Below are 21623 nucleotides of genomic sequence, written 5' to 3'. Positions count from 1 at the left end.
GCAAAAGACAGGAGTTGAGCTGTTCTCACTGCCCAGCGTTCAGCATGCAGAAGGACTTGCTCGCCATGGCTGGGTTGTGAGCGGCGTTGGGCCGGCGTTGGCAATGTTTGGCTGCTGCTGTGTATGGCAGCTCACTCTCACGCTTTTGCCGCTGTGGCGTTCACTGCCTGTCCTCTGGGCCGACAGCCAACCTTAGGCCAATCTAGCCAACTCCGAGTCTTGCTTTACTGAACTCATCAGCGGGTATATTTCATGTTGATCGCTCAAGTTAGTTGCATGTTGGCAAGTTACATCGTAAAGCGCTGGTACTGACGCTGACACCTATTCACCGGGATCCAGATCATCGTCAACCACCAGCTCGGGCTTCTTCCGCCATACGGGTACTTTCTGAACACGAATACCGTTGATCCCGACCTGCATCATGTCTCTCCACTCCTGCACGATGCCAATAGGAAAGGCTGACTGGGAAATGAACTCTTCAACGTCGTTGGCTAGCTTCGACAGCATCTCCAGGTATCTGTCCTGCACCTTGTGGATATTTGCGCAAGGTTCGATAGCCTTGGAGAGCTTGTCTGCAGTCTTATTCAGCATACTATTGTAAAGCCGTCAGCGCATATCGCCACCTTGAGGAGTGTATCGGACATACTTCAGCGTGGTCATATCACCCATGAGTTCGTCCAGCTTCAAGTGACTCGTCTTCTGATCTACGAGCTGCTTTTTGACGGAGGTTTTCTGAGCGCGGAGAGACCGCAATATGCCTTTTAGGGCGGCAGCGATATGCGGGAACGCCCAGGAGAATGTTCTGGCGTGGAACTTGCTCTTCTGTCGGCTCATGTTCGCCGCTTCGGCTAGGTAGGCCTTGCATTCGCGAGCGAAGAGGATTGACGTTCTTCCGACATTCTTCTGGTGAGCCATGGACGATACACGGGCGTTTCGGTACACGACCAGTGCTCTGCGGACTTTCTCGAAGTCTTCTTCGGAGTAAGACGCAGCTCCCTTGCTTTGGACGTTGGTGAATGCAACAGGCTCGAGATCTTGTTGGTCGGTAGGATCGAGCAGGCTTTGTTCCCCGTTCTGATGCACATCAGGCTCGTGCTGGTCGGCAGCGTCCTCGATGTCATCTCTGGTCGCGCCGTCATTGAAAGTAGCCTGCGAGTCGGGCTGGCTGGCGAGAGTAGAAGAGCCACGGGATGTTGACGCCAGGTAGTCGCTCAAGAGACCAGGGATGTCGGAAAGTTTGTGATATTTGATGCGGTGAATAGATATGAGAGGAGGTGAAGCGTTTCTTGCCGCGTCCACAAGCTCGATGAGCTGATCACCGGCACCCCCCAATGCATTTTGCCGAACTGCGCGCTTCAGGTCTACCCAGTCTCGTGCAGTGGCATATCTTCGCTCTCATGTTAGCATCTACAGCTGGCGATGGGAAGCTGCTTACCTCCTGTAAGCGTGCGGGAACGTGTATCTGCCAGGAGCGAGTCGCAAGGACGTGACAACCTGCTGGATCTCGACCCGTAGCGCCTCGTCGTACAGATTGTAACCGACTATATAGGAGCGTTGTTAAATGGGAGAATTTAGTGTAACAAGCGGAGAACGACGCACGGTAGCAAACGTTCTGGCAGCTACGTGGCGTGAGCGTCATATTATAGAGCACGACATGGTCGGATGACTACTTACATCCGCGCGATGTACACGTCCCGCAGCACGAACGGAGGGCCTCCCGAGCCCAGGCGCAGGTATCCTATCCGAGATCCACCACGTCAGCTCATCGGCACGCATTGAAAGAAGGAAGTGTGCTGACCTGCTTGGTTGGATAGCTGCTCCAGCAGAAGCTTAACAGATTTCAGATACATCCAGCCAAGTCTGATATCATCTGGACAGGATCCATCGAAGACATCTTGCAGCCGCAGGAACCAGCTGCCGGGGAACGTCAGAGTATGGACGCTGGCTCCTTGCTTGAGGCGCCTCGCAACGACGAGCATGCCGCACAAGGTATCTAAGAGATCGCAGAGAAGCCCGACCTCTATTGGCAGCTCCTTCTCAATAATATGCCTGGAAAACATCGATCAAGAAGTATTAGATACATAAAAAATTAAATGTACTTACTTCATCATGAGAATGGCGCTACTCAAAGCAAGTGGCGCCTTCGTGAAGAACCGCAACGCGTCCTGCACGATGTCAACTTGTTCTTTTCCGCGCAGCAACCAGCTGCCTGTCGCATTAGCGATGCACGGAGCGCGATGGATGTAGTCCGGGGCGTAACTTCCAGCAAGTGACTTTGCCAATGCAGAGAAGCGGAAAAAATCGTTCAAGAAATATGGTGGATTCCGCTTTGACGCAAACAGGCCATCGGAAAGCCAGGCTGAGATGACTTGGCAGGCTTCTGGTGATATTGTTCTATCGTCGGTGTTGAGGAGGCTTCCTAACTTCGTTATGGGAGGATGCAGAGACTCCTTGAGGCGAATTAGCCAATACCTACGTAGCACGTATATGAGTTAAAGGTTCCCAGGTGTATAACAAGAAGCGCAACATACCTCTGCTGTTCTTGACGCGTTGGCCATTCCTCGATGCCATTCAGAGTCTGATAAATGCGGATGACCGTGGTATGCAAGGAGACCCGAAGCTGGTAAGCCTGGTGATCATACGCCGTGAGATGTGTCCGGGCGCAGACGGTACTAGAATTGCACTGGCCCTCCATGGCGTGTTGCAAGCAGACAGTGAAGGCCTTGCACACTTTGCAAACTTCCATCGCTCGCCTAACGCGATCCAGTAGGCGGGTCTTGAGTACAGCCTGAAGCAGACGTTCCAGGTCCCAGCGCGGAACGTTCACAAAGGCAGCATTCCCTTCACGTCGAGCAAGAGTCTGGATCGTGAACGTCTTGTACAGAAGCGAGTCGCTGCGGACTTGATACTTGCCATCATCTGCAGGGCGAAAACCCAGGAGTTTGTGGAGGATGACATTATTGGCGGGATCCGGCGCAAAGATGAGAGCCTCGAGCGCTTTGATGTACGGGAAGAATCGATTCAAATGGCTTTGAACTGTAGATGGAGACGCCGTCTCGATCTGTAATGATCCCAGGAATGCTTGGTCCAGGCACATGAAAGCAGCCGCGCGAAAGTTAGCGTGAAGCAGGTTGAGGCCGAGCTGTGCCAGTCGGGCCTTGTCGCCAGAAGCTAGAGCCGGTAGCAGTGAGAGCTAGATACATGATCAGAAGCACGTAGTGATGATCAGGATGGATGCGAACCTCCATCCGCTGCTCAGCATGAACGCAGCCCTCGAGTAGTTTTGAGATCAAGGAGTTCAATGTCTTGAACCGTGCATGTTCTGCATCAAAAGGACCATCGACCAAGGCCGCAAAGTTCCAGAACTCGTCCATGAGACGCGCCGCGACTCGCTCAACGCATTCTCGATCTAGTGGCGCATGTAAACACAGACGAACAGCGTTGGGCAGGTCACTGTTCTCCAAATGCAAAGCAGAGGCCTCGGCGTACTGTCCGCACTGCTCAAGCAGCGCCGCCTTCGCAACGTCCATACCGTACATGTCGGCATGGTCCAAGACTTCTTCAGTGGAGCCCAACAACTCCGTTGCTTTGCTACATTTGAAGTCAACCATCTAGCCCTCACTGACTCGAATATAAACTTACGATAATTGACCACCTTTCATGTAGAACAGTGCGGAAACATCGACGATGTTCTGGGCCACGGATGACTCCACCTCGAAGGTCTTGACAACCCTGACGGCATCGTCAAAGGACCCAGCTAGACGATGGTATTTGGCCGCGACCGTGTAGAGCTCGGCTAACTCGCAGCATGCGGCCGCACTGGCGTTGTCATTAGCGCGGGCGTAGCATTGAGCCGCCCTTCGATGATACTTCTTGTGATCCGTCTTGACGTTCTCGGCGACGCGATGGAATGCCTTCGCTGCCCTTGTGAAGGCTGCCACGGAGTCCGATTCTTTCTTGTGAGGGCTGACCGCCTGCTTCTGCGCCATCTCTCTGAGATAGAATGCCTCTGCTATAGCGTGCGGGACCAAAAAATCGTGGCCGGCCCGTCCATAGGCCAGCATAGATTCTTTGTAGTGCTTCTTATGGAAGAGACTTTCTGCCGTAATTGCCCACTCCTCCTGAGAGGAGGACTGCGATAAGCGGGGAACCTCAGTGCCGGGAATCCAGATGTCAATCTGCTGCTTGTGCGACCAGAGAAGCTAGAATTATTGTCAGCTGGAGTCCGTATTGCAAGTGCACAAGCCGCTGCTCACATGCATCGACTCCCCCTTATCTGAATAGTCGACTATCCACAAGTTGGATCGCGCACGTGTTATTGCGACATACAGATACTTCAGCTACCATGAGTGACAAATGCTTCAGTAGAGTAATTCAGGTTAATATCGGCTGAGCACGTACCTCAAAACACACTCCACGATGTTTCATTTCATCATATGCCGGACAGGCTTGACTTGGGAGACATCTCAGGAGGACTCGCCATTGGGAGGCGCTGATTGTGGAGTCGGCAAAGAAATTGTAAAGCAGGACCTATAAATATTCGTTCAGGGAGACTACGGGATGCGAGCATCTAAAGGACTTACGTCCTCGAACTCTAGTCCCTTGCTTTCGTGGATCGTGCTGCGAGGTGCAGATTATTTTCAGAAACGTAGAGAGCGGATGAGAAGGGGACTTACAGCACGATTCCGACATCGCCGAACGCATTGCGGAGCTGCTCGCGTGCTGCATCAGTCCGCACCAGAACGCCTGGAAGAGACCTCAATTAGCTCGCAGGTCCATACTAATAAAGTTTATTCACATTGCTGGTGCCCGAACTCAATTGCGGTGTTGCTACAGGGGACATGAGTTCGTGCTGTGATACAACCCATGAAGTAACTCACTCGGCATCATGCATAAACTGCTCGAAGTGCGGTGCCTTGAGATTACCGACCCCTCCAATGAAGAGGGGCTTTGGGCCTTCAATCATACCCTTCTCTTCCTCGAGTATGTCGATCGTGTGTGGCCAGAGCTGCGAGATAGGTTCAAGGACGGTCTGCGCAGCTTGCACGATGCCGGAGTGGGATCGGAAGTTGCGGCTCAACTGGGAGTACATAGGATTATGGACGTTTGTCTCATTCTAAAAATGGGAAAATGAAGCAAGCTGAAATACCGGTGTCTGCACACATACCTCAAGTCGGAATTGGAAGGCCTTCAGCTCATTGAACTGGAAGGAACTTCCTGCGCTGATGGTTTGAGCCGTATCGCCAGCCCAAAACATCCCCTCCGGACGCCTGCATATGGTACGCAGTACTGGTTGTGGCGGTGAGCTGTAAAAGAATGGAACGAGATGTATGGCACTCACTCTTGGTATCGATCAGCAAGTTGTCTTGCACTTCGTCGACATATCTGCGCAACGCAGCATGAGCACAAATGCAACTTCAGCTGCCTTCCAGCTCTGCTTACACGTAGTCGAGTTTCGTACCAGGCACGCCGTCTTTTCTTAAGCTTTGCAGTATGGCTCGGGTTCTATCACGAATGAGAAATGTCTATCAATTAGGGCAAGGCACGCACCGGTCAGCTGCATCGTATTCCGATCTTGACGTCTTCTTCCTCGTGTACAACTCAAATAGATTGTAGATGGCATCCCTAGAGCTGTCCGGCGATCCACCAGTGTATGTGATTCGGTCAAGGCAGCCACTCTTGTTTCTCAGAGCTTGCTCTGAGCCCTTTATGACACCTGCAATAATGTCGATAAGCGCAGCTGTCTAAAAGCGACCATACAACCCACCCATGAAGTCCGCGAAAATTGAGAAGGGATCTAAAAAGGGGTCAAGTCATGTATGAAGCTGCAGATATAAATTGCATACCGAGCTTCTTTGTAAGCCCCTCGGGGAAGTGCTTCCAATACGACTCGAGAAAAGTGGCGTAGGAGACGAACGATTTACGTTGTTGCTGCATGTAGTCATTGGATGTTGCCTGGTCATCACCGCCATCTCCGTAAGTTGCACGCGTCCGTCGGCGGATGTCCCTGTCGTCCTCGGCCAGATCTTCTTCGAGCAGGCGACAAAGCTATAGCAATTCCGATCACGTCAGATTACACCTGCGCTGAGTCAAAGACGTACGTACCCGATGATATGTGACGAAGAGCGGGAAATGCTTATCTTTCAGCTCCGAGAACTTCTTTGGCAGATCCTCGCGGTATTCATCTTCTTCGTCGCGGTCGTACAACCCCGACGGCTGGTTCTTTCCGTAAGTCGACAACACCTTCTCGGAGCCTTCGGATACGACGTCTCTGGCTTCAAAGAAAGCGGTCAGCTTTCGGTAGTATTCCTGTACCTTTTCTGCCAAAATGGCTGATTGGGTCAGGAAAACCTGCCGAGGGCGAGACATTGCTCCAGTATGCTGGTGGCTGCGCCACATGCGTTCGTTGCCGACCATTTTGATTATCATTGTCGTCGTCTTTCTGTATCGCCAAACTTTGTAAGCTATTACAAGTCGTCAGGAGAACTAGTCGTCACTGACCCTGTCCCGCTCCGGCCGAGAACAAAGCATGACCCTGGATGTAAAACAATAGCCTGTTCTTCTTGTCTGTAAACATCAGCGACCCATACCGTTGACCAAGGTGCCCAGAAAGATAGCAGAGAGTAAGCTCACGATAGCTGGAACAGGGGGGCCGCGTCTTCGTCGTGGATGATGGCTGGCCAAGCACATGAGTGAAAGCTACATCGAAGCACGAGGCGACCTACTGAGTAGGAGGTTTTGTGTGAAGGCTGCAAATTTTCTTGAACTGTAGCCGATGGTGGTAAGTTTCGGGACAATCTGCTGAAGCCTCCGTAGCATCATGGCAGAAGACTTACACCAGCAGAGCCTGCAGCTATGATGGTAATGAACATTTGTTTTAGACGATATTAATGCGCCATTCGTAACTTACCTCCTCTTTGTCCTTGACGCTCAAATCCGGGAGGTCGACATGCTCGCTCTTGGCCGTCTCCTTGGTAGGAGGCCATGACATTGGCATGACAGCGGAGCCACCATAGCCTCGGCGTGGCTTACACCTACATCGTTGTTCTAGATACGCATGAAAAATGGCTGAATTTGACAACGTACCTCTGTCGGTATTCGCTGCCAGCGCCAGAGACCTTCCGAGACATTGTGTCCCAGAAGCGGCGGCCGCGAAGTTGTGTATGCGTGTATACCCCGTATACCCAAAGGACTACCGAGCAGGTTAGATACAGCGTATAACTATGCTTCGCCTGGAATACCTTGTGTTTCAACCTTAAACTCACACGTGAGAAAGTACGCAAGGACCGCTTTGCTTTAGTACATACCTCTGACTCAATCTCTTGCACGCAAGCTATCCGGTACTAGCGAGGCGCTGCGTAAGATGTCTGTCATTCCGCGAATGAACGTCCTTACAACAAGCCTTGTGTCGCTGGTCATTTTTGCCTCGTAAATGGGCATATCGCACTCAGACCCGTCCAAACGCTTCTGGTTATCGGGGGAGAAGAGCCCACAAGAGAGCTCCCTAGTCGTGAGTCAGCAATGAGCAATGTACGAGACCAAAGCTCCACGACTGTACATTAATTTCTTCATAACGACGTCGTGCAATAGTGGGTTCCTCCTCCCGTTAATCCTCAGGTATTTCTCAACATCTTGTGATATGAACACGCGCCATGGTCCAAATCCATCAGCGCTTTCGAGACTGAGAGCATCTCTCATCGCCGCTGTAGCTTCGAAAGTATGAGCATGTAATACCGTCGCCTGGCCCAGTCCATTTCCCGAAGTAGCATCAGGAATAGCAGGGACTTCCTGGACATATGAGTTCTTGATGATTGCGGCGAATGCCGGCTTCCGGAGGGTCTCCAGATAAAACTAGAACATTATAATAAAGTGTAAGCTCTCTGGAGACCAGCCGAGGGACCATGGATTCGGACCTTGAGAGTGTTCTGTTGCTCTTCAAGGATTTCCCGCACGAGAGCCTGGGCTTCTTCCTTGTCGTTTGGTACGTCCCTACCAATCTTGGCGAAGGCCGTCTCGTCCACAGCGGGTATTCGGGCGGCGGCCTTCACTTTCTTTCTCGCACTATGTGACATGCGTCTCGCCTTGCCCTTGGCCTTCGCGTCATTCGGCTCGGCCGCCACGGACTTCAAGGCGTTATATCGAATTGCGAGTGACTCCAAGACCTGCGCTGCAGATTCGACGGCGCGCCCACGTTCGTCCATGTCGGGTAACAGCGAAAGGGCACCGAAGTAGTTCGAGAGGCGCTTCAACAGAGTGTATGCGAAAGATCTCTCAAACTCCTTCGCAGCCGTGGGGACGGTGGCGAGGGCCGTTTCTGCCAGGCGACGGTAGGACGGTTCGGATAATACTGTGGTGCAAGGGGAAAGTACTGAGTCAATGCCAAGTACGTAACCAAGACAGAGCACACCTGAGGTAAGGTATTCGAACATTCCTCTCTGATCAAGGAATTGAACCAACATATGCTGCTTGTCGACCGCTGCAGAGGCGAGATGGGACTCGACAATGCCAGTGGCAATATCGAGATTCATCTCGTCTGAGAGAACAGCGGCATTAAAGATGTTCGGGTCGAGTTTGATGCGCTTCATTTGCTTCATCTTTGTGTTGGAGTCGTCCACGGGGATTCGAGGGGCTCGAGGGTTCGAGATGGGGGTTCCCAAGCCTCTGCCCCTTCCTTATATCTCTGTTGCCTCGTGGCTGATGGTGTTAGGTAAGGGCGTAGAATTGTCGTGTCCATTGCTATACGAAGAACTATATAAGGTTCAGAAACGACAAGAATGATCATCTGCGCTAGAATTTGCTCGAAATAAACGCGTCAAAATTCAAGGAAAAGTGAGTAGTCGTGAAATGCCACCAAATTCTGCATATAGTACCGTGTGGTAAGTCATACCGTTAATTCTCATCGAGCTGCAGACGGTCAAGGGCAACAGCACGGGAAAGCTCAAGCGCGCTCGGCGACGTCACACAGTCACCGCGGTCACAATGCGGGGCACGTGATGGCGCTTGTTGCCCCCACGTACGACCGGCCTGTGTCCCTCTCGCCTTCTCCACCTGCATTACCGGCCATTCCCCGCCCTTGACGACTACCTCGCATCCGGTTAGGAGACTCGACTCTCCACCCCCAGGACCGTGCTGAATTATTTACTGAATTTTTGCTAAGCTACAGGACATGCCGCCGCCTCACTACGACTTCTTGATCAAGGTAAGCACCACTTGTGCGCCCCCTGCCTGTAGGCTGTTACATTGACCGCCTATTCCTAGCTCTTGCTTATCGGTGATTCTGGTGAGGTCCGGACGCTGCTCCCCGACCAGTGTGCTGCTCACCTCGGCTCTCGTGTCACGCAGGTGTCGGAAAGTCATGTCTGCTGCTGCGCTTCTGTGACGACGCATGGACGCCCTCTTTCATTACAACCATTGGCATTGATTTCAAGATTCGGACAATTGAACTCGATGGCAAGCGTATCAAGCTCCAAATTGTGTGTAACGCACTGTATAGATGACACTCTGGAACTCGCCTGACTGACGCCCTATCGCAGTGGGATACTGCAGGACAGGAACGGTTCAGGACGATCACAACGGCATATTACCGCGGTGCTATGGGAATTCTCCTGGTGTACGACGTGACAGATGAGCGATCATTCAATAGTGCGCCCACCGTCTCTGCTCCCTCTCGCGAATATTGACTCCCTTGGGCCACCAGACATCAAGACATGGCACGCCAATATCGAGCAGCACGCCTCGGAAGGCGTCAACAAGATCCTCATCGGCAACAAGTCGGATTGGTCGGACAAGCGCGCGGTGACGGAAGAGCAGGGCCGAGACCTCGCGGATGAGCTGGGCATCAAGTTCATGGAGACGTCCGCCAAGGTCAATGATGGTGTCGAGGACGCGTTCTTCACATTGGCAAGGTGCGTACTTGATAGACGCGCATTTCCGCAGTCAGATTAAGACGCATATGCGCTCTAGGGACATCAAGACGCGGCTCATCGACTCACAAGCAGACGCAGCTGTAGGCGGCCCCGCAGGCAGCACGTCTGGCGGCAGCTCGGTGCAAGTCAGCCAGCCTGCGACCCAGCCAGCCAGTAGCTGCTGTTAATAGACCTACTCATGGACCGCGTGTTCTCCCTGTTTGTGTGTTTTGTACGGATGATTCCCTGGTGTCTATCTTGCCAGCAGCCGGTCTTCTCTCAATGTACTTCACTCTAACCTATTACTTTACACAAGAGATCGCTCTCTTATCCTGAACAAGATGCTCTCTCCCTGTGAGATGAACCAGCCGAAATAGAAGAACTGCTTTACATCTGCACCGACGAATTCCAATTACCTCCCCACCACCGCTTGATCCGCTCGCCGCCCCACTCTTCATACTCGGCCTTCGTCACACTGACCTTTGAGAACTCATCCGTTTTAGCAAAGTCGGCCATGCCCCTCCAGGCATCGTTGAATGGGTCCGCCGCGCGGACGATCTGCAAGGGCATCTCAGGCGGGAGGATCGGCCTGAGGGACGAGTGCAGGCGCGAGGTCAGGCCCTTGAGCTGCGATGGCCCGCCCGTGACGAATACATTCTAGAGCGGCGCACGTCAGTCAGATGGATGCGCCAGAGTCGGCGGAACATACGCTAACGAGCCGCCCCTTCTCTGCATCGGAGAAGCGCCCGAGGATGTTCTGCAGGACTTCGCCGAGGCCGGCACAGTCGACGCCCGCCATGCTGGGTGAGAACCATGCCTCGCAGACTCGCCAGCGCTCGACATTGAGGTGGATGCGAGATTTGCCTGAAGGGCATTTTGAGCGCTTGGAATGACGTAGCTGGAACTGAGAGCTTACCTTCGACGTTGCCCTCGTCGTATTGCGGCCTGAACGCTTGCATGAGGGCAGATCGCTGCGACGTTAATGATGCATGGGTGTGCTCCAGTGTGAACGTCGGGTCGTAGGCGAGCAGCTTCTGCTCGACTGTTTGGAGGCTAACGAGATCTTCTTCCTCGTCCGACGACTCGGCGGCAATGTTCTCAAATCCCTATCAGCCTAGCACAGTAATTACGATTCTTGGGACACTCACGATCTTGCGATAGATAGCCCAGTCAGCATCGTCCGCGCCAAACATATCCTCTGCGTCCCTAGTTAATCGTACGCCCATACCAAGACAACAACAAAACGGACCTGTGCCCATCTTTCGCTTCCTCTTCGGCACACGCTCGTCCGCGGCCAGGTTCGCGATGCTCTTCATACGCGCCTGCGCCGCGGCGCTCTTGCGGTCGCTCAGCTCGGCCCTGCGGCGGCCGCGCTCCTTGATCTTTGTTATGATCGCTTCGTGCTCCCTGCGCAACTTGTTCGCCCAGCCCCCGAGGTCCTGCTCGCGCGCTTCCTCTTCCTTGCGCTCCCCCGCCTCACGCTCTTCACGCTCGCGCTCCTTCTCCTTTCGCGCGCGTTCGCGGGCGTCATAGCCAGCTTTCATGAGGCGCTGTTTCTTCTTCTCTTTGAGGCCTTCCTCGTCGAGCTATTCGCCGAGGTCAGCCACGTATATGATATCCGACATATGTGACGAACCTCATCATCGGGAACGTCCACGAGCGGGAAGCTGGGCGGCTCCTCCTGCATCTCGTCGCCATCTGTGTCTTTCTTGCGCGCCTTCTTGACGTGTCCTTCAAGTTTTTTGATCGCGCCGTCGAGGGCGGCATCGTTGTCGAAACCTTCCTCTCGCAAAGTGTTCTAGAGATAGAACTGTCAGCATGTATGCGTTCAAAACCACTCATGTGCGTACAGCCCAGTCCTTCTTATTCTCCTCTTCACGTCTCTCCCTGAGGGTGGTCAGGTATTGCAGGTCTGACTCCTTCTTTTGAAACTGTGAAACCCGGGCAAGTCAGCCATCGATCCGTCTGGAGTTCAAGTCCACTTGCCTTCTCCTCTCGCGCCTTTGCCGCCAGTTCCTGTAACTTCCTGCCCTGCTCTCTCCTGCGTTCAGCGATCCGTTGAATCTCTTCCTCAGTCTTCTCTTCTGTGGTGGGAGCAGAGAAGGGGAACTGTAAGATCTTCTCGTGTGCGCGCATCTGCGCTGGGTCTTTGAGTGTCCGAAGGAGACCTGTGTAGTCTACAGAAAATTCGCAGAGATTCTGGAACAACCACTATGCGTCGATGAGTATGTATAAGAGATAGTGTGAAGGACAGCAAACGTACGTTGGTTTGGGCAGTGGTGACGCGAGTGGGGAAGGTCGGATATTTGAGCTGTATGAGCTTGAGGAGGTACTCATTCGCCTGAGTTGCACCCCAAGGTATCCTTCACCGAGAAGTCATAAGTTTGAGCTCCGGCAGAAACAGGCAGACTGCTTGACACGTACCGCTTCGCATGGCTCATCAAACCTTTGCCGGCCAGTATTGGAATGATAGATGTAGATGCGGTGTTGAATGATACAACAATACCGTCGGTCGTGAATGGTACAGGAGGCGAAGGGAGGTTATTGTGATAGAAGGACATCGCCGAGTCGACGCCGTATGCCAACGATGGGACAGAATAGAGCTCGAAGAGCAGTTCGGATGTTACTGAAATAATGCATGAGCAATTAGCATGCAGAGCATGCAGAGATGAAAGAGCTTACATGCGCGAGAGTGAAGCGGGGAAGCCAGTCGCTCTGTCATGAACACGGGGTGCTCGATGATGGGCGTATCGATGCCGAGGTGAATGAATGCGTAGTCCAATGCGTTTTCCTATGTCCCCGCATGATCACTAGTTATTCTGTTGTCACTTCCTGGCACACAAAGCGATATGCAAGATGATCTACAGTGAACAGGCACGCTTCACGAGGGAGAATACGGAGACGCCACATATGATTCCATGCTGAATGTAGGGGAAACTGCAGCCAAGCCAAGCAGAGTACGTACTCACCAACGCGTCAAAGTTAAGTAGCACATCACCCTCCCAAGGATATCTCGCCTGGCTCCTTGCTCCGCTCTCGACGTCCACCGCCTCACCCATCAGGATTAGCGGCCGGTTCTGCCTCCTCTCTTTGAACTTGGCAATGACATTTGGCATGCTCACGGGGCTGCTCGAGGTCGCAAAACCAAAGCGCAGGTTTGTCGAGCCGTTGTCAATGATCAGGGGTGTTTCCTTGCCGCGAAAGTCATCGTAGGACGTGGGTTGGCGGACGGTGGGCAGTGGCAGATTTGGAATGCGGATGGGCTCAGGTGTGGGTGTGTGCGACATGCCGGTTTGAGTATTACAGAATTAAAGGAAGGGAAGGCCTGAGACGAAGCGGGTCCCGGTAAGTTGCTGCAGACTGGCGTAAACAGCGAGGATGGAATGAAGCTGGACCTTGGACAATTGCACCTCCATACTCATCATCCGTGGGAAATCTCTGCCTTTCTCGACGGACGAGCGCCATCACGTGGCAGACGGGTCGCGCCCGCGAACAGTCCTGGGACGCGTCTGGAGGCGATGAAACTCGTAGCTGAAGGAACGTGCATGCAAGAAATATCGAGGTGATTTTATTTAGTCTATGCGCTGCACACCCAGGTCTCGGCGACATGTGCATTTACTTGCGTATTAATCGCTGGCAGATGCCCGCCTCATACCCAATGTTTTCGTCATATACACCTTCGCTGACTCTTGTGCAGGCCGTAGATAGTGATTTAGCGTGTCATATGAGGCCTATATGAGCTAGGACGCGTCCCCGGTGGTTTCGATTGTGAGGCAGTTTAGCGCGACAAATGGCTGCCCCTCGGACTGCGCGCAGCTGAGCTCCCCCTGAAAGCTACCACCACCATGCGTCCGACCCATGGTCCACCCCCCAAGCAAGCCACTCGCGACAAGCAGATTCATGTGAAGCTGGATATGGATTTGCTTGATCCAGAGAGTATGCGAGACAAGGTGTCATTTGAGGGCGCCATAGGTCTCCTCGAGAGCCACCTCGTGAATCCCGCCATCGATACGCAAAAGTTGCTGCAAGACATCTTGGCTGTGCCTCGACTTCTTGAATTGTTCATATCTTGTAAGCTGTAATATTTCCAGTGTATATCGATACCATGCTCATCGCGCCACCAAGCCATGTCGGCCGAATCTTACAATGTGCTCCTAGCTTGGTTGGAAGATATATTCCCCTCTACCGCAGCGGAATTCGACCTATCGTTTCCCTCGACTCTGCTGCAGGAGCTGTCATTTTTCTGCGGTTCTCTGCAGGATCCTGCTCTTGATCATTGTCAGCGCACAATGAAGCTGGCGCGTCCTGTTCTTAGTGCGCTAGCAACGATCTGCTCTCTCGAAGATATCAAAGAGGAAGCTGAACCGCCCCAGGGCGCGCGCAGGCAGAAGCGTATCTCGCAAAAGCAAGCGAAGAAGGTCAAGCGTGCTGAACGTCGACCAAGCATCGATGCCGGACCATTCCTCAAGCTAGGGGTCAGTGTTCCTGCGAACAAGGGAGACGCCTTGACTTTATCACAAGAAGTTCTGCGATCTCAGAAAGCTGCTCTCATGGTGCGTCGCGTGTGACATGAATGCGGCTTCTTCTCATTATCACCCCGCCGACCCCGCCTCAGGCCTATCTTGAGGTCCTACGAAAGCCTGAGCTTATGAAACATATCCACGACTGCTACATTCCGACCATCGCACCTCCCGAAGAGCCGGCAATCCCCACAGAAACCCAGTCCTCGATGGATATTGAGACTACCTTCGCTACCATCAAAGCGGAACCCGATCTCCTCTCTGCCTACCCAACGATGCAGCTGTTAAGGGCCGCGCTCGACCTCGACTTCCCGAACGATTTCGGACTATGGAAACTCTTCACATCCCACGCGCCAAGAAGGACTTGCGCGACTCACGGAAGAAGGATCCCAAACTGCTCGATATCATCATTAAAAAGCTGGGGTGCGCATAGATCCCGCGCATTGTCGTTTTTGTCTAATGAGGCGTCAATAGAGAGCTCTCACATGGTCATTTCTCTGCGAACAACCAGAAGTGTCTCGTTGGGTCTGGCAGTGGTATCCCTATTTTTGAGGCAAAGATGACGGGCGACACTCGGCTTGTGGTCAGTTCTTTTGCCTCGCCGCACCGTCATATGACTGATATACTGCAGTATCGTGTGGATTGCGAGTATGGATCTGATGTGAGCAAAAGTCTGCCCATCTTCTGTCATAGCTTTCTGAAGGCTAGTTACTGCAGGCTGTCAGGCAAGGTAAACTGTGAGCCAACGTTCGCCCAATAGTTACTCATCAATTACAGTCCTCCGTATCTATGGTATATACACCCACGCCCAAATGCATGGCCGTCGATTCTGGGATGCGGTCTCACGCTCGGGCAGGGGCAGTAAGGAGCACCGCAAACGGTATTCCCTCCTTTTCTCTTCTATGTGAGGGCGCACAGTGACTGACTCCGTACAGATGTGTATACCGCAATACTCCCCGGACACCGGGCAGCAACGTTACACCACCTGCAACGTGGCCTCCCCTGGAGGACAACGAGGACGAAAAGGGCGAGCTGCAACTCCCTGATTTCAACGTCGAGGACGAACACGAGGTACGCCGTTAGTCCTATCGATATGGATATGTGCGTGATTCAACGTGGTACCCGTAGCTAAATGATCTGCTATGGTAAGACTGTTTGTGGCTCGGACTCAAGCGGAGTGCTAACATTGGACGCTCAGTTCTGAGAAGTTTGTTCCGTTCTCTCAGGTGCGGCACAATGGTTGTTCTCGACCTCGTGTTGATCCAAATGCCTCCCTTTTTTTGGTAGGCTTTCCTGAACGGTACGTCATGCCCTTTCGTTAGCGAAATAGTATTTGACACAGGTGAGCAGGTACATTCTCGGACAAAGAAGTTCATCGCCCGTTCCACATGTCGTACGTTGGCTCCTGCGATCCTGCTCTTTTTGGGACGATGACTTATTTCAACTCATACGCAGAGTACAAGAACAAGCTATCACTGAACATCCTGGCTCCTGCTTTGTCCTTGGTCGTAGCGGTACAGGGTACGAAACATACTATTCATTCTTACGAAATTCATCATTCTGACGGCCGTTGCTACGACAGCAAGACAACAACGATAGTTTTCAAGATGATTAACATGGAGCGCGCGTGGTGCAACCTCAAAGAAGACCTCGCCGAGGCAACACCGCAGCTTCGGCAGCTGTTCCTCACCCAGTCGCGCGTCCTGGCCGAGAAGGTCGAGGAGTTTTTCAAGAAAATGATGCCCCGTGAGGAAGTCGAGGGCCAAGCCATGCCGCCATCTCCCCAGATAGACATACGCTCTTCCGGAGGCGTCGACTTTGAGATGGTCGACAAGGACGAGGAAGATCGGCATCGTAGCTTGCTGCCGCAGAAGTTCTCTGATCTGACCGACGACGATTTCCCACTTTTCCTGACGTCAGATCAGGTGAGTTCGTTTTCATGAAGCGCAAGAGATCCAAGTCTTGATGTCCGCGAAGCTCTATCGACTTCTCGCTGCCGACTTCAATGAGCTAGTCGATGCACAAGAGCGCGCCAAGAGAGAAAGACCGTCGAGAGAACATCTAGAGCTGCCGGCGCAGGGCGATCTGCATCGTGTCCCCAATCATGCCATCTCGTACTGGTGGAAATTCCAGCAGGGGCTTACCAAAGGATTAGGCGCGTATGAGCTGTGTACTTAATATCGCAGATTGGCATTAATCATCACATGCAGAGCCGTCGTCCGTATATGCTGAATTCATAGGTAAGCCTCGGATCTCGGCTATGGATTGCCATGTGTTCTACTGATATCTTATCAGGTGTCATCGAGGGATCTGAGCGAGCTATGAACAGTGTGGGCGACGTGCTCGACAGACAAAGCTACTGCGACACCAGCGAACGTGGGGCGGCCTTTAGCGGGCGGAGAGAGGACGTATACAGTCTCTTCGAAGCCTATTTGAAGGAGAAGAGAAAAGACGGACAAGCGGACAGTGCTGATAGGTGCTTTCTGTCATGTTTCTTATATTCGTGGATGACGGCTAATTGACCATGCGACAGAACGCACGCCATCATCCACAACCTCCTGCAGTACGGTATCCCTGGGCAGAAAGTAGACTTTGTGTGAGTTAACTTCTTAGGATTCATCCAGTACACTACCAGATAACGCGCCCAGTTACATCGACGAGGTTCAGGATAATCTCCTGGTCTATACATTCAGTGAATGGGCATGTCATCTCGCGCCGAACAATACTGACGAATATTCTAGTCCTGCGGCTCATTTGTCGATGTCCGGACGGCGTGTTTTGGGCGGGCGATACCGCTCAGACAATAAGTGCAGGAAGCTCTTTCCGTTTCAATGAGCTCAAGGCGTTCATGTACCGCTTGGAGGTACGGTTAAACCAGTGTCTGACTAACTATGCCGGCTGACATGCCGCGTTTGGGCGGCTAACAGAAAGGAAGCAAAGCATCAAACTACCGCACCTTTCAGCTCACAAAGAACTACCGATCCCACGGCGATATTTTCAAGTGCGCGAACACGGTGGTTCGGCTTATAACCAAATTTTGGCCATACACTATCGACTTCTTGGAGGAAGATAAGAGTACAATTGACGGTCTTAAGCCTACGTTCTTCGGTGGTGGCAGTGGTGAGGCTCCTGAGTTTGGAGAGTTTTTGTCTGACGAGGGGTAAGTTTAAATCATTGCTATCGAAGCCATTTGCTTCTGACATATACATGCAGTGGCTGTACCATCGAGTTTGGTGCGAGGCAGTGTATGTGGCATATTTACATGCCCGCAATTAGATTGGCACGCTGATTTTGTCCAGGTGTCAACGTCCGAGACCCTGCCGCTCGCGACCGGTTGCGCTCAGAATAGGGGACGTCGGCATTATCCTGTGAGTGCCTCCTCCTGGTCAAGACTCGTGATGGACTCAAGCGTACACGCAGGACTCTGAACGAGAGCAAAGGGTTAGAATTCGAGGATGTAAGTCTCCATGTATCCTGAGAACTGTCTATCTCAGTTATCGCAGGTTGTTTTGTACAACTTTTTCGCAGACTCTACGGTCGGCGCCTCGCAGTGGCGGCTCGTTCTGGCTGAGCTTTCGGACTCGGAGGGTCTCACCGTCAAAAGTCCTGTATTCGACGAGATCAAACATCATGGCCTTTGTCGCGAAGTGCGTCAAGTAACACAAGAATTCCTGCTTACATTGCTAATGTGTAGTCGTCCTTGGCGCAGCTCAAGTCTCTCTATGTGGCAATTACTAGAGCCCGCTTGAACCTTTGGATCGTCGACTACTCCGATCAGGGCGAACCTATGCGTGTAAGACACTTAATGCCTCTACGGAACGATCTTCACTAAACACTCTTACCATCAGATTTTGTGGCAGCATAAAGGTCAAATATCCACCTGGGTTCCAGGATCACCTGTTCCTCGTCTTGCTACAGCCTCGTATCTGCAAGTTTAATGCAGCACGAGCTGCCCAGCGTTGAGCGAGACCAGGTGTGATATCACTTACCGTGTTAATATTTGTACTTGTACTGATGTCCGCTGACAGTTAACCATGTTCGAGGTTATCGTTTCTGATCATCAACAAAATCTTTTAATTCTCGGACGCAAATTTAGTCAGTTACATCCCGCCAGCACCATTCGTTGTTTGGACCACGTCTTCTCTGCCGAAGCAATATCATCTGGATTCAAGTCGGATGATCCCGCGAAGATCTGGTCCATGCTCGAGGCCTTCTCGGTGTACACTCGCGCCCTGCGATCCATGGCGTATTCGCACCAGTCATGTGATAATCCCGACCTACAGAGGTTACTGTCGTTCTCAGTGACTGTACAAGGTGAACAGTACCAAGTCCACCCCGGTACCTTGCTTGCACAGGAGTTGGTACGGGTGGGCCATGCCCATGCCGGCGTCCCGGAGACTGGCATCCAAGTGCCTCGTTACATCATGCAGCATGCCATTCGTCGGTTTCTGCAACAGCGCCTTCTCGACCGTGTTCGGATGGAGAATGATGCCTGCCGATCCTCGTCGATGTGGTCACAACCATGCCTTTACTTTGCTGTCGACAGACGCTGTCCTAGAGATTTCAGACAGCGTCAACGGCCACATATACTTTGGGATAATCTTTCGGCGCACTACCAGCAGCTCTCGTCATTGGTGCTGATACAGATGCGGATCTACGAGGACGCGAGCAATGTTGAGCGATGGACAGAACGCTGAGATCAGCACAGGTGAGCCCCAAGTTCTCAAGAATAAAACATCATCTTATAATCCACTGTGGCAGATGGTGGTTATCTCGCTTGTACCAGGTCTGGAAGCCATGGTTCGGGAAGCTGAATACCACGTTGGATCCTGCAGTGGACAACTTCGTCGTCGGGAAATGGCTGTATGAAGCATTCTTTGATCATTCCCCGGATCCGACAATCGGCTTCGTACCTGACGGGTTCTTGACCGGACTCCTACGTTACATGATGCTGCACAGAATCGCTATGCGGACTGATAGCCCTCCCTACGCACACAGGATTCCTTGTATCGCAGGTCCGCTCCCAGCCTGGTTACATCGACAAGCCGATGGCGTTCACATCACGTATGACCTATTATCTTTCTTCAACGGCCACCGTAGAGGCGTGCCAATCTGTACCAGACTCCTCAAGTGAGTATAGCACAAGAGCTTGTGATGAATTACGTTGATTTGTGTTCTCCGCTAGGCATATTCTGTGGTGGCGGCTTCCCGTAGATGTTGCGATACTTTGCGACTTCCTAGACACCGTATCCTCGGCTCTCGTCGTCATATATCGGGCTCGCACGTCGTTTGGGGTCCACAATGTTGTTCTTCCTTGCAAGTGGTTGCTAAGTGTCGCCGGATTGTTTCTCGACGAATTCTTATCGCAGAAAGAAGTAGGCCTGGTATCTGACTACGTGCGAACCATGGAAATTCTTTTACGTCTTTATACCAGGAACGAGATAGGTAAGTTGTTCTACTCTGAGCTACTATCGGTTCTGACATCTCGTAGGTCATTTATTCCCCACTTCTAACCCAGTATCTCTGACCAGAAATATCTACATCGCTCGAATGTGAGTATCGCTTAATTTTTATATTTATATGCCAATCATTTAATCCGGATTTCTCTTCGTCCTCCAGCTGCCAGAACTTGGCCATAGGTCTGTCTTCGGTTCTCTTCTCGATTTTAAAGGGCTTATACGGAGCGTAGTGGGATGCAATATCCAGAATCCGGACATCAAGGCTGAAATCTATCGCATTCTTCGGTCACTCGGTACATCTAACGAGATGATCAGCCCGCACTGGTTGTACGAAAAGCTGGTTGCCGCAGTCCAATGGGAAGAAATCATAGACGTTGTTCGAAATAACTCCTTCGAGCTCGCCATCGACGATATGATACAACTCGCAGACCGTAGCAGGGTTGCGAACATACCTCTTCCAGCTGGGAACCTCCGACGCGTAGTTTACGACCGTCCAGCCAATATTCCCAGCTTGCTCGCATCTGATGTAACAGGCCCGAGCTGGCCGAACCCTGTCGGATTCCGTGCAGCGGTGCAACCGGCGCCGATTACTGTTGCTCTCGGTGCGGGTTCAGAAACCGCTTTACCAGCTGCGACGATAGGGTCTACGATTCTACCAGCCCCTGCCGAAGAAACCCCTGCAGTTACATCTCTGGATGGCGAAAATGGCGGTAGAGCAACGGAAGGTCCTGATGAGGCGCCGGCCCAGTTTGCCTCTTACGCCGAGAAGGAGCTGGTGATCGTGCGCAAGGCCGCCTTGGTATACCTCGAAAGGACGCGACGACGGCTGCGAATGAGCGCGTTTGGACCTCCGAGCGCGCTCGGCCTTCTCCGCGTGCGGCACTTCAACGAATTTTTGGCGCAGTTGGCGCAGATGCCCTGGTCGGGACCACTCCACACCTTCTACCGCAAGCTGTATCTTGGGCCTGTCCCGCACATTATGGTCGCCTTGGACTGCGTCCTGGAGTACTTGCACGGGCGGAAGAGGAAGGAGACGATGCGGCTTGGCGACAAGGGCGGTGACCATCTCGAGCTGGACGCTATCCAAGCCGAGGTCAAACGGTGGGAGTAAGTGGACTCAGCCGCCGATTGTCTTGTGCGTCTAACAACACTCATGCAGCGAACTCTGTCGTACGGCGATGCCTTTCAAGAATTCTCTCGGCCCACAGTCCGAAATACACAGAGAAGCGGACCGTCAACAGCTCGAACAGCTCGTTTCTGACGTCCAAAGTTTTATATTCACCATACCTGGAGATTCTGACAAGAGCTGGAAGGATGACCTGGGCATCGCCGTGAAAGGTATTTTGATGAGGAAGAAGGCGGTTGCACCCACCCAGCAACGTAAGTCGGAGTTGCGGGTGGAGGATGACCTCAATTATGTCTACATGCGCAATTAGATCTACATAATTTATCGACATCTCTGATTGCTTCGTTATTTGTATATCTACTCACTAGTGATAGACTACTCGATGCATGTTAACATCGAACTGGAAGCTCCGTTCAGGCGTTCATCAACACCAGCACTACTGTACGAATCTGCCTGATATAGATTAGATGGCGTACGACGAATTCCCAGATATATGCGATGCACAGCGAGGGCCCAGGAGGTCCTTCCAATTGCAAAACCGCAATCTTGGACCTCCGATGGACGAGACGCCGCCTTTCTCGAATAGTCCACGTCCCGCTCTCTATGCGATGCT

The 21623-nt window shown here is 52.4% G+C and overlaps 3 protein-coding genes across 3 annotated transcripts; 1 reads left to right on the top strand and 2 right to left on the bottom strand.

Annotated features, from left to right (window-relative positions):
* Positions 1–177: 177 nt before the first annotated feature.
* Positions 178–8627, bottom strand: PHACADRAFT_179724 (uncharacterized protein). Its single transcript, XM_007389818.1, has 33 exons — positions 8408–8627; positions 7914–8347; positions 7559–7851; positions 7396–7504; positions 7308–7343; positions 7087–7232; positions 6911–7034; positions 6837–6853; positions 6726–6798; positions 6502–6676; positions 6106–6464; positions 5847–6048; positions 5768–5797; positions 5551–5716; positions 5443–5505; positions 5342–5385; positions 5168–5289; positions 4881–5116; positions 4799–4830; positions 4677–4746; positions 4584–4620; positions 4402–4530; positions 4330–4359; positions 3643–4202; positions 3243–3591; positions 2532–3193; positions 2104–2472; positions 1799–2049; positions 1675–1738; positions 1600–1619; positions 1436–1541; positions 647–1387; positions 178–592 (listed from the first exon to the last, which is right to left on the bottom strand). The coding sequence occupies exons 1-33, from the start codon at positions 8592–8594 to the stop codon at positions 322–324; spliced, it is 6507 nt and encodes a 2168-aa protein (XP_007389880.1). The 5' UTR covers positions 8595–8627; the 3' UTR covers positions 178–321.
* A 429-nt stretch (positions 8628–9056) lies between these two features.
* Positions 9057–13111, bottom strand: PHACADRAFT_246358 (uncharacterized protein). The gene is made up of 17 exons (XM_007389817.1): positions 12875–13111; positions 12588–12696; positions 12330–12531; positions 12169–12268; positions 11892–12116; positions 11756–11836; positions 11542–11703; positions 11155–11491; positions 11054–11103; positions 10822–11002; positions 10615–10769; positions 9964–10562; positions 9698–9905; positions 9534–9642; positions 9343–9473; positions 9259–9280; positions 9057–9199 (listed from the first exon to the last, which is right to left on the bottom strand). The coding sequence occupies exons 1-12, from the start codon at positions 13019–13021 to the stop codon at positions 10293–10295; spliced, it is 2019 nt and encodes a 672-aa protein (XP_007389879.1). The 5' UTR covers positions 13022–13111; the 3' UTR covers positions 9057–9199; positions 9259–9280; positions 9343–9473; positions 9534–9642; positions 9698–9905; positions 9964–10292.
* Positions 13112–13750: 639 nt separating this feature from the next.
* On the top strand, positions 13751–21320 carry PHACADRAFT_189549 (uncharacterized protein; the record flags this gene model as incomplete). Its single annotated transcript, XM_007389816.1, has 35 exons — positions 13751–13976; positions 14031–14458; positions 14521–14848; positions 14902–15008; positions 15057–15086; positions 15143–15155; positions 15203–15305; positions 15361–15496; positions 15554–15570; positions 15624–15651; positions 15713–15725; positions 15776–15818; positions 15881–15946; positions 16008–16350; positions 16403–16584; positions 16636–16646; positions 16721–16901; positions 16959–17021; positions 17074–17117; positions 17167–17288; positions 17353–17585; positions 17639–17668; positions 17725–17793; positions 17846–17882; positions 17929–18072; positions 18120–18218; positions 18274–18309; positions 18369–18398; positions 18454–18786; positions 19212–19555; positions 19611–19870; positions 19917–19977; positions 20045–20064; positions 20115–20991; positions 21044–21320. 35 exons carry the CDS (start codon positions 13751–13753, stop codon positions 21318–21320), a joined length of 5334 nt encoding a protein of 1777 aa, XP_007389878.1.
* Positions 21321–21623: the final 303 nt, after the last annotated feature.

This window comes from Phanerochaete carnosa (genome assembly GCF_000300595.1).
Source record: "Phanerochaete carnosa HHB-10118-sp unplaced genomic scaffold PHACAscaffold_1, whole genome shotgun sequence".
Classification (NCBI taxonomy): Eukaryota; Fungi; Basidiomycota; class Agaricomycetes; order Polyporales; family Phanerochaetaceae; genus Phanerochaete; species Phanerochaete carnosa.
Note: the sequence above shows the minus strand (reverse complement) of the source record. Positions and strands in the feature narration are given on the sequence as shown.